Source organism: Musa acuminata, chromosome BXJ3-6 (genome assembly GCF_036884655.1).
Source record: "Musa acuminata AAA Group cultivar baxijiao chromosome BXJ3-6, Cavendish_Baxijiao_AAA, whole genome shotgun sequence".
Classification (NCBI taxonomy): Eukaryota; Viridiplantae; Streptophyta; class Magnoliopsida; order Zingiberales; family Musaceae; genus Musa; species Musa acuminata.
Genome location: NC_088354.1, coordinates 6,031,918 through 6,048,458, shown reverse-complemented (window position 1 = coordinate 6,048,458; position 16,541 = coordinate 6,031,918). Strand labels below are relative to the sequence as shown.

The following is a 16,541-nucleotide window of genomic DNA, read 5'->3' as shown; positions in this document are numbered from 1 at the left end:
CTAGCTGGACAGAATCACCTATGTGACGTTGTTTCTTCCTGTAAAATGATCTTTTTATTTGGAAAAGCAGCAATATTAGATATTAAAGCTGAATATTAGGCAATGTTGCATCAACTTTGAGCATCAAGAAGACACTTAGTGTAGTCCCTTCAAGCTCAATTCAATGTTCATATGGAATTTAAGCCTTCCTCATCAAATGCAATTCAGTATCTGACCATCAAACATAGATACTCATGAATCATATTGTCTTGATTGTTGTGGCACTCAAAAGAATCCGCAAATAAAACATGCTATCCAAGTTGAATGCAATCATTCACAATGAGTCCAAAATGTCTTAGTCAACCTTAGCTACTTTCACAACAAAGAGGTCATTTGATTAGGTTGTGACATGGAAACCTAGTGACTGATCCACTGCCCAGTGGAAAGAGGTTGTAGCTTGAAAGCTTTAGTGAGGACACAGCATGATGTGTATCTCCACAGGCTTAGCAGGCTATTGATCAACTCAAACCTTGTTGAAAACTTGGTATCTGAGGACAAAGAACATGCACACAAAAATGCAGTTTGGTCTCTTGAATGATCCTTATCCATGAAACAAAGTCATCTGCATGAAGAAGAAGAAGAAGAAGAATGGATGTGCCTTGAAATGTAGGAAATCTTCTCCTCCAGTAACCTCCACCAGTCCATTATATCTTAACATTTTCAACCAGTTGACTTTTCCATTGGGTCAGAGTCTGGAATTTTGACCTCATCATCACCATGTGCAATGGATCATTTCTCAGAACAGCATCACAGGCAAGGAAGAGCTGCCTACCGGTAACCAGAAACTAGGGAAGCATGACACTAATAGAAGTCATCCCTCAACTATCATTCAGCAATAATTTGCAGGTCAATTGGCAACTATGAGCTGCATCAGGCTGCAAATCTTGGCTTCTCGTGTCAGGGAATGTCAAGCAGTTGATCCTGTGATCAAGAAGACAGCTATTGGCCATGGCCAACTTGTATCTGATAACGTTGTTGCTGCTGCCGACTCTTCCTCCTCATCGAGAGAAGTCTCTTGTGGTTGGTAGGAGTGTGAGCACAGTGGAGAATACATGCCTAGCTGTTCCTCACCAATAGTCTTTAAACAAGCATGACAAGAACAAATGGTAGAATTGCTGTAATTGTTTGTCCATCAGAACAGAAGAGAAGAAGGTCTTGAACTTTTTCTTTGAGGAGGAGGAGGAGGAGGGAGAGAATCTATGTATCTATATATATTATTCTTTAATTCTCTTCATCCGTATGCATTTCCTCTGTTCTTCTCCTTCTCCAAGTCTCGACCACCTACCTCTTTCGCACTCTGTGTAACAATGGGGACAGTACGGCGGCCGCCACCGCAGTAGCTGCTGTGGGTGCAGCAAATGCTCCGACTGCTGCGACCGCCGCACGCTCCTCATCGCCGCGCGGGCCGTCGGCGCCTTCGTCCTGGTCGTTCTTCTCATCGTCGTCATCGTATGGCTCGTCCTCCGCCCCACCAAGCCCAGCTTCCACCTCAAGAACACCACCGTCTACAAGTTCAACCTCTCCCTTTCCGACAACATCCTCTCCGCCGTGGTGCAGGCCACCGTTTCCTTCCACAACCCCGACGGCCGCGTCGGCGTCTGCTACGACGGCGGCGACGTCTACGCCACTTACCAGGACCTGCAAATCACCCTACCCCCCCGCCATCCCTCCGGTCTACCATGGCCGCGACGACATCGACGTCTGGTCCCCGGTCGGTCCAAGAATGTCGCGAACCCAACCTGACCCGACCCTCCGGACTCTTTCACTGGGCCGGACCGCCTAATGCGACGCGTGGATCGAGCCAGCCACGGCGACAAAATGATTCATGCCCAATGTCTCACCTTCTTCAAAAGCAAATTAAAGTGGGACCCACCTAGAGATTCCCGCGCATGATCCAATCACGGAAGCGGGTAGCCAATGGTGTAATTTTGAGTATTGGTTCTTCTGCCCAGCACGACCGCTGCATTTTTCTCTGCTCCCAATCTCCGTCCACCGCCTCATTCGATCGGCTTGAAATTAGGGCTGCAAATCTCGGCTTCTGTTCCTCGACTCCCCCCAAGATTTATTTGCTTTTAACGAACAGAGAGAACACTTGACTGGTTACCAGCGAAGGAAGTCCAATACCTCAAGTTTCGCAGCAATCCGGGAGGAGGAGGCATCGCCGGCCTCATCATCCCTCACCTCTTCAAATTGTGTCAGTGTTTTTCCCAATCCATCTCTACGAGATCGTATATAGCTTTTCTTCTCTTTATAGTATTGGGATACCGATAAATGGGGTGCCCTGCCTCCACTCGTAGGATGAAATGCTTGATTTTCTTTTCTTTTTTCCTTTGGATTTTAGAATATTTAACCTTTTCTTCTTTCTTGTGGTAACAAAAATGATCTTCTCGGATATGGCTCACGTACCACTATGTTCGAAACTTTGTCTTCTATGTTCCAAATTCGCTCATGGGTGACAAATTTAACGCATTTGTGATCCTTCGGTTGGGGTTGAAGACTGTGATGGTTTCTCTTTAGGTTTATTGCTTATTGATTTTTTTGGTTTGAGGCAGATCAAATCCACGGTCTATTTGATGCCCAAGTTCTGGATTTGCTAAATTTAGTGTTATTTTTCATGCTTTTTAAAGGATTTATCTCGTCTCTGTAAATTTGGCTGTTTTCTTGTTGTTTTTGGCTATATATATATATATATATATATATATATATATATATATATATATATATATATATATATATATATATATATATATATATATATATATATATATATATATATATATATATATATATATATATATATATATATATATATATAAACATGCACTCGAATGAATCCTATAATTACAAGAAATCATTTTTAAGTATGAAACCAACATAGAGACAAGTTTTGATGTATGATTTTCAAATATTTGTTATTAGTTTTATAATTGGAAAGGTAAATCAGTCATTTAAAGTATGGTTTTATCTTTGGTTAAAACAACAACTACTACTTGATAGCTGATGTGATCCACCTTGTATGTATGTATTTGTGTGTGTGTATATTGTGCATCCTGTTATAAAAGAAAAAAAGGTTTATATATTATGTTTTGCATGTTGAAAATATATGAAAGTTGGAATTATGGTATCCATAACTTTTTTTATATAAAGTTTATATGATAAGACTTTAATCATTACTTAATATAAAATACTTGTTATTAGAAAAAGAATATATTGCTGTTTAACTTGAGTCTGCTGCTATATCAGCAAGTGCTCACTGCCATGTCATCACGCAAACCTGTTGTTGTGTTAGCGAAACCATTTACACAACATGCCACTGCTGCAGTCTATATTGGATCTAAGTGGACCGGCCTTAAGTGATCTGGTTCAATCTATTTAACTTGAGTCTGCTGCCATATCAGCAAGTGCCCACTACCATGTCATCATGCAGACCCCTTGTTGTGTTAGCGAAACCATTTACACAACATGCCACTGCTGCAGTCTATATTGGATCAAGTGGATCGACGTTAAGTAGTCTGGTTCCATCCTCCTTATAGCCTAAATCAATGTAAATAAGTTGGAATGGAATCAATTGAACAACATTTAAATCTGTTTGAACTTTAATTCATATAACTTAAGTCTTACTTGAATTTGGCCTTAAACTGATTGAACTAAATCAATCTCAAATTGATGGAATTCTACTCCTAATGTGGTCGAACTTGGTGGCATTAAGGCTCAACCATGCGGCCCGTCCGAGCTACAGGCCAGCTTCTTGCCTGGACTGGAGCCACATCAACAAAAGCATGGCCTAGGTGGGGACCCACTCAGGTCCAGGGTGCTTAGGTTGGGCCGAGCAAGGAGCCTACTTGCAACATTGTTAGGTCAGATCACTGAGTTTGATTGCACCCAGGTTGGATTCCACCAATTTGGGATTGGTTTGGTTCAATCAATTTGAGGTTAGGTTCAAGTCAGACTTAAGTCACATCAATTAAGGTTCGATACAAATTTAAATGGGGTTCAATTGATTCCAGCCTATTATATTAATTTGGGCTGTAAGGCTGACTGGGCTAAACCACTCAAGGTCAGTCCACCTAGATCCAATATAGGCTCCAGTGGCAGCCCACTATGTCAGCTGTCCACGATGACATGATAGTGAATCTACAAGACGATATGGTAGTGGGCTGTTGCTGATGTGGCAATGGATCCAAGTTAAACAGTAACAATTTTTTTGCTAATAACAAGTATCTTATATCACATAATTATGAAAGACCAAATGCATAAACTCTACATAAAAAAAATCAATAATTGTATTTTTTTTCTCTTATAGCAGGAAGCATGATATGATGTGGGTTCTTAAAGTCCATCAAATCATAACACTATACATGTCGAAAGATCCATTTCTCTAAGGAACAGATGAGAATGGACAAAATTGATTGGATTCAGACCTACTCAGCACAGAATGGACTGGGACCTTGGATTTGAAGAACCCAAGAAATCATGCAGTTTGGTACACAAATTTAATGTGCCAGCATACTACCACTGAGTAGAGGGTTCTGCCCACACAGTGTTGGATCATGCCTCTCATGGCTATTCTTGACAACTGGTACTGCTGCAGTCCATATCACCTAACAAGTGGGCATATCATGAATCTAAAAACCGTTGGTCATTCTGGATATTTCTTAGGGATTGTTATTAACTCTTCAATTTAAAGAATAATAGAGTTAAGTATGAGATTACTTGTTACCTTTTGGTTTCATTTTGGTTTCAGAACATGGATATGCCTAGTTGATGCTTTTTAATGTACAAAGTTAACCTGTCTGAGTGTTGACGATAGTTGGACACTAACAAATACCTTAAAAGAGGGTTAAGATTAAAGATTTAGAGGATGTCACATCTGTTTCTTCACAGATAGGAATCGATGTTGGTGTGCTTTTTTTCTATCAAAATGATGTTTGCATGAGCCTGGTGAGAATTGCATGACAAAATAACTCACTTATTTTTGGTAATAACCTAAAAGGTCACTTGGCATATTTGGTTGCTCGACTTAAAGCTGCTCGGCCATTCCTGACAGTGGTCGATAGTCTTCTCATTTGATGCCACAAGACTGTCGCTAGCAAGGTAAGGCTACGTAACCCTCCGCAATTTTGCACCTATTTTATTGGTTTGGGAGTGCGCCCAATAGTGATCGTGATGATACCTCCAGATTTCTGATAAGAGTTCAATCAGCCTAAGTCACATAGAGTTGTATTAAGATGAGCATGCTGTTCTATGTGATAGGGAAGCTTTAGTTTTAATGGTTTCAGTGAAGAGTTTTATATATTCATGATGCTCAAGTCTTCTTCTGTTAAGTGAACTTTAGTCTTCTTGTTCTGTTTTATGTAAGCTCCTTTTAGTGATGATTTTTGAATGATGCATCAAATGTTTGTCAGTATTTCTGTCTGCTTAATCTAGCGAGCTTTCCCTTTTAATCACGTAAAAAGGGGATCTAATTGTCATCATTTGTTACATTTATGTCTTGCTCTTTTCCTGCTCCAGCAGAATCATAATCTGGTATCTCATAATGAGAAATAAGCCTGCAAGGAAAGAAAATAACAGCCAGGAAATCTTGGTAAGAGTCATGCCTCCACTGAAGCAAGCCTTTGTTATAGACGGTTTGTGACCAAAGATTACATGCTTTTGTCGACAGAAATCCTTATGCCATGAAGCCACCTGGAACTGGACATGGATGATCCATAACTGGAATATATGGTTAACTAGTTTATCATCTTTATCAGTTGATGATGCGAGTAATAACATAGGTGTCTTCCCCCTGGTAGTTAAGTGAGTATCAACATTATAGGTTGCAACTTCATTTCTTCTTCTTTTACAGTACATTGGAAGAGGAAGACAATCATATTTTTTGAAATGCAGAAGACAAGTTAGAAAAGTAATATGTAGGTCCGAAGATGGAATATGTTCTGGAAGAGTCTTTTTGACTACCTTCTTTTTTTCTTTTATTTTCTTGTAAGTGAGAAATATTCTAATTACCCGACTGTTCTCTTTTATAGTAGTAACTATATCCAATTGTTTCAACTGTTCTTTAGCTTCTGGTCACCCAACTACTATGGCTCTCATAGCCAGGATCATCACATCATGTTTACAGTAATTCACTACAGGTAAATATCTTAAAACTCTAAAAAGATTTGGTCATCAATTATACTTCTTTTACCAACTTTGCATGTACTCAGGAGTGCCTGCTCTGTCAACAATGTGGATTGCTCAACTGCAATGAAGGACATCAGTACCCCAGCACTGATGTCTCACTTCAAAAGATTGGCATACACTGTAGTATCCCCTGACACAATCTTGTCTAACAAGGTTTGTTGCCAAATAATCCTGTTGGCTGCCAGGAGTTCCTGACTACATTACAAGGGTTGTGATTGGTAGCTTATGGTTGTAGATATTGCTGATTTAAGTTTCGAGGAAGCTGTTCTCCATTCTGAGGCAACAGAGAAGATTCTTGGAGTACGGATCTGTAGGTTATGGTAAGAGAGTCAGTAGTGAACTCTGGATTTGATTCCACTTGTTGGGTGCTGTCAATGGGGGGTAATAAGCAAGTTTAGTGAGTGGCACAGAAGACAATGTGATTGCATTGTAAACCAATTTGGGAGAGTTTTTAGCTATGACCTCTTCTCTTATTGATCTTATGCAAATGTAATCTTCAAATGTTGATGAATAGTGTGTGGTTTATTCCCAAATAATTTAGCATTATCTTCGGGAAACTCAACCAAATGACATGTTTGCCCCCTTTTATTATTATTATTATTATTTACTAATTTTTTTATCCTTGTCCCTATAAATAAATATTATTTTGTTTTCGCCCTCAGATTGTCGTGTCCGACTGAATCACCCTCGAGAAATGTCCGGGGTGACATGGTCTCCTCTCAACGGCCTCTTACATCGTGGGCCCGACTATGTTCCCCAGTGCGATCCACGGGTTCGAGAAGCTGCTCCACCCACCCAACCGGCAAAATGGATCCTCGACCGCACACGCATCTCTTTGCCGGCATCGACCGTCCAGATCCGTCCTGGAAGGCTGCGGGGTCACATCAGACGGTCGTCGCTCGACGGAGCGGATCTTCTCCTTGAGGTCTTGACCCGTTACGAAACAAAAGAGAAAGAATTCGCGAGGATTTGGCGCGCATCGCCGATTCGAACGGCTGATCTCCACACCGCTTCTGATGTGACAAGAGCAACCTGCTCGAGCGGAACATCTCGACCGTCCATCGAGGCCATCTCAAACGCGACGACCGTGAGATGCGATCCGAGGGTCCACCCACATGATGGAACCTCCAAGGGGGGTATCGTTGCTTACGGCGGCGTACTTACGCAATTAACACATGATTGTTTTATGGCTTTACACGGAGAAATACTAATTAATTAAATAATTAAATTACTTAATTAATAATAGGAGAGACAGAGACAGAGAGAGAGAGGGTTCGCGTCTTCCCTCCATATCCATCCCAACTCCGAACACAACAATTTCCCTCCCTCCCTCTCTCTCTCCCTCCCTCCGCTTCCTTCGTTTCCTGCTCTCCACCTTTCCCACCTCCACACACGCCTTCCACTGCCTCTCCCTCCTCCTTCTACTCCTCAATCTACAGATCGTAGACAGCCCGATTCGAGACCCGGCCCCAATCGCCCCCACGCAGCCGATCCCCCGCCGCCGCCGCTTCGGCGCCGCCATCGGATCCGCTCCTCCTCGCTGCTGGAAGCCGACCAGGAAAGAGGGTTTTGTTCTCGGATTCCGTATCGGAGAACGATCTGCTTGTCCCGGCCTGGAGATCGGTGATTTGTGGGGTTTCGTCTTGTGATTTTGTTGGTTTTGGGTTGGGGGTCGATGTCTGGTGGCCGAGCAGCTGGGAGTCGCGCGCCACAGCCGACGGGGCAGATCCGACAGCCGCCGAAGCGGCACCTGCCGTTCCCCTCGACGAGGCCCCCGTTCCTCGCCCCGGACGAGTACCATCGCTTCCCGGGCCCCGACGGGCGGGGAATCGCTGGCGATGAGACGGCCGATGCCCTGGTTATCAAAACGCCTGTAAGTTTTCTCGTCTCGTTTCCTTATTTTGTTTCTCCCTTTTGTGTCTTTTCAGATGGAATTGATTGTTTTCCCCTTTTCTTTGGCTTTTTGATACTTGAGCGAAATAGAGATGACGATTTGTGTTCATATGATGTTTTAGCGCCAAAACATGGTTAAAGATTCTTTGAAATATTAAATCTAGGGACTATTGTTGCTGCTCAGTGAAGCTGAGAAATTGACGCGAATGGTGAAGATATGTGCAGCTTTTGTTGGTCTAATATTTTGTGCATGCTATAGATTGAGCCTCTTTAGGATCTAGGTATACCCAAATTTGGGCCATGTTTCACAGAAGCATCTTATGTAGCAACAATTAATGATTTTTTAAGCTTTTGTGGAAGTAAAATTAGAGACAGGTATAAACTTTAAGGCTTCTGAAGGACACCATTGAGTATAAATGGTACTGATGTTTTTTTCAAGGTACTGGCAAATGATAGTATAATAAATATGATGACTTGATCACATGTTTCAAGGGACCTGGGTAGCTCACTCTGAATGTTTGGAACATTATGGCTTCGGAAATCATTCATTATATGGTTACTTCCTCTTGTCCTACATGGAACTCAATGGCAGGGAGATCCATGTAACCAGTTCCACATTGTTGTGACATAACAGTTTGTTGTTGTTGTTGGACTACCTAAGGCCTGCTGGTGTACAATCGATTAGATAAGAATAGTGTTCATTCTCTTTCTTCGGAGATTTTCTGCCCGCTCACTATTAGCGCATTTTCCACTCCTTTGTGCATGTGCAAGGATGGTCCTTGCCCCACTTTTGAATCCATAGAAAGTGAATCTCCATTCTATCCATCCTCGATTACTTTTGGAAAACCCCAGCTAACTTCTCTCTAGTGGGCTTCACTTGTATACTATCCTTCCTGACCTTACCTTGACTCTACTCTCCAAGCTCACCGCTTGATCGGGTCTTTTCGACCACCTTAGCAAGATAAGGTCCCAAAAGGCCAAATCTCAGCTGGTTTCATCTTTACATTTGTATTGTGGAGGATAAGAATGTGTGTGATTTTCACACAGGTTTTGGTTTTTTAAGATCTAGCATAAAGGAAAGCAACATATAGGTTAAGCTAACAGCATGGTTACTGTTTTCAGACAACTGTCATTACCATTATACCGTGTCTCTGTGCTTAACATTCCAGTGCCATTGATTTGAAGCAAAAACTCTGTTATTAGCTTTATACTAGAAAAGAACAGAAAATTAAGGATCTTTGGACTTGATCTTTTGACTCAATCATAGGTGATTCTGAAGGGTCATGTAACTAACTCAAGCAAGTTGTGCTTAAGCATTTGAAGTTTTATTTGAGAATGTTCTCTGTTTAACAAAATTTCAAGGATTGATAGTGGTGTAACAAATGCGCATGTTCATTCAGGATTGGTTTTCAAGTTCCTTATGGTTAGATTGGAAGACACTGCTAGTAGGTTTTGGTTTTTCTGTTTTTGCCCATTGCTAAAGGAAAATGTATGCATTCTAGAAGTAGGTTGAGACTAAAGTACTTGTCGAGCTCCTTCAAATTTGACAGTGTTTATATTTGTTCAACCAAGACATCTTGTCATCAGGAAAGATGACTATGACATTGACCTTCATGCAGCATGGAATATAGTTTATTTAATGAAAATTATAGGGATCCATCTCAAGTATCTTTAGTCTTTGTCCTTATGACAGAATGCAGAAACTCTTGTGTGATAGATATAGTGTCTTGAATACTCATGCTGTTAGGTAATTATCCACATCTATCGACGCTGAGGAATGGAACATCATGCTTGTTGGTCTAGTTTATGTGTGTGCGTGTTTTGCGATTCTTATCAGTATTCTAGATCTTATACTAAATACCCCTTAGATGTATGTGAACTTCCCATCTAGGTGCATCTTAATCACATGATGAGGTACTTTAATATTGTGCCATCAAATTTCCTGAGATGCATCGTCTTTAAATGAATTTGAAAGTTTGAGTTACTGGTTGTAATTCATTGAAAAATGATATTTCACATGTTAGTTGAAGCGGAAGCGTGAACACGAAGAAAATGAAGCTGGAGAATCAAGTGAGTGGATGACTAGTCCTGGTTATGCTGAAGGACTCAATAATCTTCTTCTCACACCGGTATCAGGAAAAGGAGGAAAGGCATCTGGGAGATCCAAAATTGCAAAGTACAATAAGTCTGGCCCTCATACCCCAATGTCAAATGCTGGTGAGTAAATTCGCCCTTCCATTACCATCAAAAAACGGGTTAATCTCTGCACTAGGAAAACTCACTCATCAGTTATGGTATCCATGCACCTATTGGCAACTGGCTAATGATCTGGTGTTGTTGTCTTTATTTAAATTATCAAGCTTAGATAAGATTACTTTCCAATTGAAGGCTCTGGTCTGCATTTGATCTGCATATACAAATTTTATCAGCATCATTTTTGGTGCTGCAGGTTCTCCTTCAGGCAATACTCTCACTCCTGTTGGTACTTGCCGTTATGACAGCTCTCTAGGTGATTAAAGTCATGGCTTGTCTAAATTCTGTCTAGAAAAGTTTGAATCTTAGAATATACTGGGAACTGCCTTTGCTTGTCTCTGACGATTGTGTGATGTAATTTTCTTTTCAGGACTTCTGACCAAAAAGTTCATTAATTTGCTTAAACATGCACACGATGGCATCCTTGATTTGAATAATGCTGCGGAAACACTTGGGGTACTGCAGATGGCTAATATTTTAATTACCTAAAGTTTATTTATACTAAAACAAGTATTATATTGTGTAGGTGCAAAAGAGGCGGATTTATGACATAACTAATGTCCTTGAAGGGATTGGACTTATAGAAAAGAAACTCAAGAACAAAATTCGTTGGAAGTAATTCATCCTTTTGCTGGCAGAGTTTTATTTTGTTCTTCCCATTATACTCAAATTTTCTCCTTGCAAAATGAGGAGCTTTTTGCATGGTACATAATTCTTAGCTCGTTGCATAACAGAGGACAAGATAGCACAAGACCAGGAGAAGTTGATGATGATCTTTCAGTACTACAGGTATGATGCACACATGCATGTTCTTCCCAGGACTAAAAACCACTGTTCTCATTCTAGATTTGTCTAATCTGAGCCCATGTTGTGAAATTTTTTATAGTGAAATGAGTCAACTCATCTAAGTTTTCCTAGTTTCATTTTCTTCAGGCAGAAGTTGAAAAACTTGCTTTGCAAGAGCACAGTTTAGATGATCGTATCAGGTTAATTTTTGTTGTAGCTACTAGGTTATTGCTGTCATACATTCTACCAATTATGCTGAAACAAACAATTCTTTTCACAGTGAAATGCGTGAAAAATTAGGGGTGCTTAGTGAAGATGTAAACAATCAGAAGTAAGTGTTTTTCTTGCATTTGTATTTTAGATTTGTTGGTTATCCAACCATGTACTAACCATATGCTGTAAGTTTTTGTGCCTTCAGGTGGCTGTATATGACCGAAGATGACATCAAAAGTCTGCCATGCTTTCAGGTGTTGGTCTGTTGGCTCGTTTACTCTGAGAATGGCAATAAGATACTGGCTGCTTCTCCATTACAATTATTGCTACCTTATATTCGTGCCTCTTATATGCAGAATGAAACATTAATAGCAATAAAAGCGCCTCATGGTACTACCCTGGAAGTTCCAGATCCTGATGAGGTAAGAAGAGGGAAGGTCTTGACAAAGATTTTTTTTAGTTTTAGTATGTTTGTGCATCAGGTAGCATCTGTTTCCTCTGCATGCAGGCTGGTGATTATCTACAGAGGAGATACAGGATTGTCCTAAGAAGTACGATGGGTCCGATAGATGTTTACCTTGTTAGGTAATAGTAATTCCCTCTTAATTATCATTTTGTAATATTAACTGTCTTTTATGTGCTGCCCCTTGGTGATATTTTACTTTATGTTGTTAGTCAATTTGAGGAGAAGTTTGAGGAGGTGAGTGGTGTTGTGACACCTCCAAAGCTCCATTCTGGTAAATCAATGGCAAACCCAGAAACTCTTGGGAACCCCACGCTGGCTGTTGCCACGGAAGAGAGCAAAGAGAAGGAACTGCAAGTAAATAATCAAGATAGTCAGAGGGGGTTCCCTGACGTAAACTCCTCGCAGGATTTTGGCAGCGGCATGATGAAGATTGTTCCTTCAGATGTTGATGTAAGCTCAATTTTCGAATATGCAGATACTGACATTATTAATAATTTATGCCTATTAGTGACAACTTCTAAGGACCACCTAAGTCAATTTCCACTTAAGTCATTGTCCACATATGCAACTCACTTGTGTGGTTTGAATCATAGAAATTGTATTGTACCATTCATTAAGGATCCCCTCTATGTAACGGGAACAAACAATCTCAATAGTCAGAGATTGCTTTTTCTAATTTGTTTATTTTTGGGCTTTCAATTATTTGAACATTTGATCTGTCATTAACTAATTTTGCTGGCTATAACTTCTTTGCATATGCTTGGCTTTCAATTATTTGAACATTTGATCTGTCATTAATTATTAGGCCATTTTCACTCTATTCCTTGCTGCTTTAATTTAACATCTCAAAGGTGTGAAATCAGAGAAGCTCATCTGAGATTTTTTGATGATCTTCATTTCTTTTATATTTTGATGGTCATCTGCAATTTATTGCTCCTACCTGTCGAAAAGGATAAGATACAGCATCACCTGTTTAACGTTCCTTTTCCATGAAAAGTGATTTTTTTTTTCTTTTTTTGCAGACTGATGCTGATTACTGGCTTCTATCAGATTCTGGATTTAGCATTACAGATATGTGGAAGACTGCACGTATCCTTCTTCTTAAGATATCACTTGTTTCATTCTTATTTCTGTACTTGTTTAAAATATGTTTTAAATGTCGCTTGAAATCCTTAGCTCAGTCTTTAGCTGAGGTACAATGGGATGGAATTGATGTATTCAACACAGATGACTTTGTTACGGGTAGTGCTAGCACATATCAGCCGCAAACTCCATCCAGTGTTACTGATGTCCCCTCTAATGCAAATTCGACTCCTAGATAAATACAGGACATGTTTAATGTAGAAATGGAAGATCTGTCTTCTGGTGGGGACAATCAGATCCACCGAGACGCACAACGTCATTGCCGTTACGTCAAGCTGCGAAAGTCTGACGATCAAGCGATCAAGCGGTGAGGCTATTTGCAAGAGTACTGTTCCATTACCTGATGGAACGGCTGCAGTTGTTGTGTATGGTTGAGTAATCCATCTAGTGTATTGTTCATGCATGAAATTAGATCCCCATCTTTACTTCACTTGAGATCTCTCTGTGCTCCTCAACTTGAGCAGTCCGTATTAAAACATGTTGGAAATATGTAATCTTCCTTGGCTCTACTGTTTATCATATAGACTTTAGATCGAACAAGATGATGTGTAGCTCTCATGAAATCTAAGCTATCACTCAAAATGTGCTTTAGCCTCTTGAAAGCTTTCTTATTATTTCAATTTGTAATCTTTCTTATTCTTCCTTTCAGAACCTGCATGATGATCAATAGTTGTGACTATTTGGGTGCATTTTGATGATTGAGATGAGTGATGCATGCGCAATTAAGTAGTGAGTGTTCTCTATGAGCAACTTTCCAGGGTTAAAATCTATGAGCACTTCATGCAACCAAAACTATAGATCTGCCACCTTTATAGACAGATCGATTGTTCTAGCATGGATCTCAAATCCCATAGTCATGTATTCTGCATGTATCACACAGCTTGATCGACACATATAATGCGAGCATTGGCATACGGTCTCAAGTCGGAATTATAAGTTTAATTTTCCTCTGAAACTATTGTTTTTTTAACTGACTCAAATTGTTTGCAAGAAATCAAGTTGGCTGCAACACAAGAAAAGTGAAATTACAACTATTTTTGTACATTATGTTTCTTTTCTTTTCCATATATATCGCTAAATTTATCATTATTCTCCTCTCTTATTTGTGTGGACGCGATCGCCGTTGCTTTGGGTTGGCGCCAAGGAGAGCATCCGCAATCTCTTCCAATTTCTCTACTCCTGGTTTCTCTTTTTCTTCTTTCTCTTGTTTCTTGTTGGCGACTAACCGGCTCATCCATGATGATCGTTTTGTTTTCTGAAGAAAGAAAATTCAGCAAAAGAGAAAAAAAAAATCCTTAGTGATGTAAAAGGCAAAAAAAAGAAAAGAGTAAGAAATTATGTTGTGATAGCAGTGGAGTGGTTGCTGCAAGAATCATTGCAAGACTCCATCACTGATTCATTTATGATTCTTTCAGTGAAGTTGTTGGATGTATAATGGGTTTGGTCTGATAAATGTGCCAGTAGTGACAACCAATCTAAAGCCAACTACTCAATTCTTAAAATGATGAGAGATGCCACCTACATTTCAGAAAGATGTTTATACTATCTATCAATGTTTGATTTCTGATTCCTATCAAATTTCCAGTGTTGAACTTGTGATTCTATCATGCAGATCTTTATCACTAGCTATGTAGTAGCAATCAGAAGCTACCTCAGTGCTGCCTGATGACTTAGAGACCACATAGTGGAGGGCTTCCAAGAACAAAATCTGCCCTTTCTCTGTGAAGTTCTTGAGATAGAACACAAGCAGTTGCCCAGATTTAGCCCTCAGGTTCCTAAACCTCTCTTCGATGTCAGGCTCATACTGCATCACCAGCGGCCGGAGGAAGGTCTCATAAACAACATCAGTTCCCTGCACACATCACGCATGAGAGGAAGAAACATCCAATGCTGATCTCTTCACTTCATCTGGTTGTGCAGGTTAAATTACCTTCGTCTTTGGGTACCACAGGTAGACCAAGAAGGCCAGCTTCGCTTCTCCATACATTGGCAACCTTCATCGAATTCGAAAACGAGTCATAAACATAGCAAAAAAATATGAAGAACAGTAAAAGCTGAGTGAATCATCCTTACAATGAAACAAGGAAATTGCCAGGCATCTCGATGACTGTTAGTATTGCCACAATGATCCTGCAAAGTTTTATTTCATGCCATCAGAACTCTTCCGAATCGAACAAACATGACGATTAAAGAACGTTAAACATTTGCCCGCCAAGACTTTGTGGATGTGATTGAAGTTAGCAGACCTAATCAGAGGTAGATAAACTACACGACACACTATCACTATACGACAGAGGATGGCCAACTTCCCTTCACCAAAACCAACCCCCTTTAGGAGCTTTTGCCTGACTTTATTCCTTGTTTAAGATAAAGCAAGGATCCAAAAGTATTGCATTATCTTCAATCATGATCTGCTTGATGAACCGTATGAACAGGACAGACTAAAAAAATGATAGCTTTATGTTCCTCTGTCATCAGAGAGAGGTAGAAATTACCAGTACTGGCACCAGAATCGAAGCTGCTGTGCGTTGCCTTGACCCTGCTCTAATGTCTTGAAGCACTCGAAAGCTGGATAAGCATATCCAAACACCACCCTGCCATGGTTGCGCTTGCAATCCTCAGCTCAAGCTTTCATATATTGAGATTGAAGATGAAAAAAATGGATGAAGGAAACATTGATTACTCACACGAGAAGTCTGGTTATGTACTCTGCCAACATCTTCAATGAACCATGAAAACCCAAATTTGTAAGAAGAAGAAAAAGAAGAAGAAGAAGAATAGAATTAAGCCAAGCTCTTCGTGTGCACCTTAAAGCAGAGGAATTGTCTTCTGGTTGGTTGGCGTTGACTTCTGAGAGGTCGTGAGTCTTTGGCTCTGAGTTCGAGGAGATCAGGAGAAGAGGAAGAGGAAGAGGAAGAGGAAGAGGAAGAGAGAGAGAGAGAGAGAGAGAGGAAATGGTGGGTCGAGAATTCGAAGCCGGAAGCCAAACAATTGCTATATTTATCTGTTTTCCTTCTCCTCTTCTCGACTCTGACTCTGTTTTGGGTTGACTTAGCGGAGAAGGGAAGAAAGAAGCGGTAGTTGCTTTCGCGGGACGGCTTCCCGCGAAAAATCCACACGCAAGGATGAATAGATCCCGTCAGATCTACGACCTTTGAGACTAAAATACCCACATCACCCCCAACAATTACCCTCAAATACCGTCCACGAGGGTAAATTTGTAATTTTGTGCAGTACGGTTCGACTCTTCCTCTCCCGGTTCGTAGCCCAATTGGGTTCGGCCTATCTTGATTTCAGATTGATATGGTCCGGTTCGATCAAATTGGGTGTGCTTGACCTGGTCCGGGTCAACTTGCCACCCAAGGAATCTACAATTGAATCGTTCAAATTAGATTATGCCATTGGACTTTCAGTCAAAATCAATGCCTTGGCATTTAGGAATCTGGGAATTAATCCTTTGGATTATTTGCTCTGTGTATTTTCTCCTTTTATGATTTAAAAATGGAAATTGTGGTCCTTGAATTCTTCTACCAAAGATTTTTCTAGAAGTGTTGTAAGCTTGATCTAG

At 40.5% G+C, this 16,541-nt stretch overlaps 3 protein-coding genes across 9 annotated transcripts; 2 read left to right on the top strand and 1 right to left on the bottom strand.

Annotated features, from left to right (window-relative positions):
- Positions 1-1,057: 1,057 nt before the first annotated feature.
- On the top strand, positions 1,058-6,774 carry LOC135640608 (uncharacterized). Of its 7 annotated transcripts, XM_065155241.1 has the most exons (7): positions 1,069-2,233; positions 4,343-5,623; positions 5,702-5,835; positions 5,926-6,018; positions 6,099-6,170; positions 6,243-6,372; positions 6,455-6,774. In XM_065155241.1, exons 2-7 carry the CDS (start codon positions 5,576-5,578, stop codon positions 6,467-6,469), a joined length of 492 nt encoding a protein of 163 aa, XP_065011313.1. In that variant the 5' UTR covers positions 1,069-2,233; positions 4,343-5,575; the 3' UTR covers positions 6,470-6,774. The 7 variants fall into 7 exon arrangements, 1 of the variants encoding a protein (XP_065011313.1); XR_010497401.1 differs by having other exon boundaries at positions 1,058-2,233; positions 4,343-5,133; positions 5,554-5,623; positions 5,702-6,170; XR_010497400.1 differs by lacking the exon at positions 5,926-6,018 and having other exon boundaries at positions 1,060-2,233.
- Positions 6,775-7,497: 723 nt separating this feature from the next.
- Positions 7,498-13,587, top strand: LOC135582281 (transcription factor E2FB-like). The gene is made up of 14 exons (XM_065155247.1): positions 7,498-8,092; positions 10,137-10,329; positions 10,562-10,621; positions 10,736-10,821; positions 10,892-10,980; positions 11,100-11,154; positions 11,299-11,351; positions 11,432-11,482; positions 11,570-11,618; positions 11,721-11,786; positions 11,873-11,949; positions 12,040-12,280; positions 12,853-12,919; positions 13,019-13,587. Exons 1-14 carry the CDS (start codon positions 7,895-7,897, stop codon positions 13,150-13,152), a joined length of 1,419 nt encoding a protein of 472 aa, XP_065011319.1. The 5' UTR covers positions 7,498-7,894; the 3' UTR covers positions 13,153-13,587.
- Positions 13,588-13,885: 298 nt separating this feature from the next.
- LOC103987177 (putative HVA22-like protein g) lies at positions 13,886-15,978 on the bottom strand. Its single transcript, XM_009405402.3, has 7 exons — positions 15,781-15,978; positions 15,661-15,692; positions 15,469-15,567; positions 15,047-15,103; positions 14,904-14,967; positions 14,625-14,825; positions 13,886-14,228 (listed from the first exon to the last, which is right to left on the bottom strand). Exons 2-7 carry the CDS (start codon positions 15,690-15,692, stop codon positions 14,073-14,075), a joined length of 609 nt encoding a protein of 202 aa, XP_009403677.1. The 5' UTR covers positions 15,781-15,978; the 3' UTR covers positions 13,886-14,072.
- Positions 15,979-16,541: the final 563 nt, after the last annotated feature.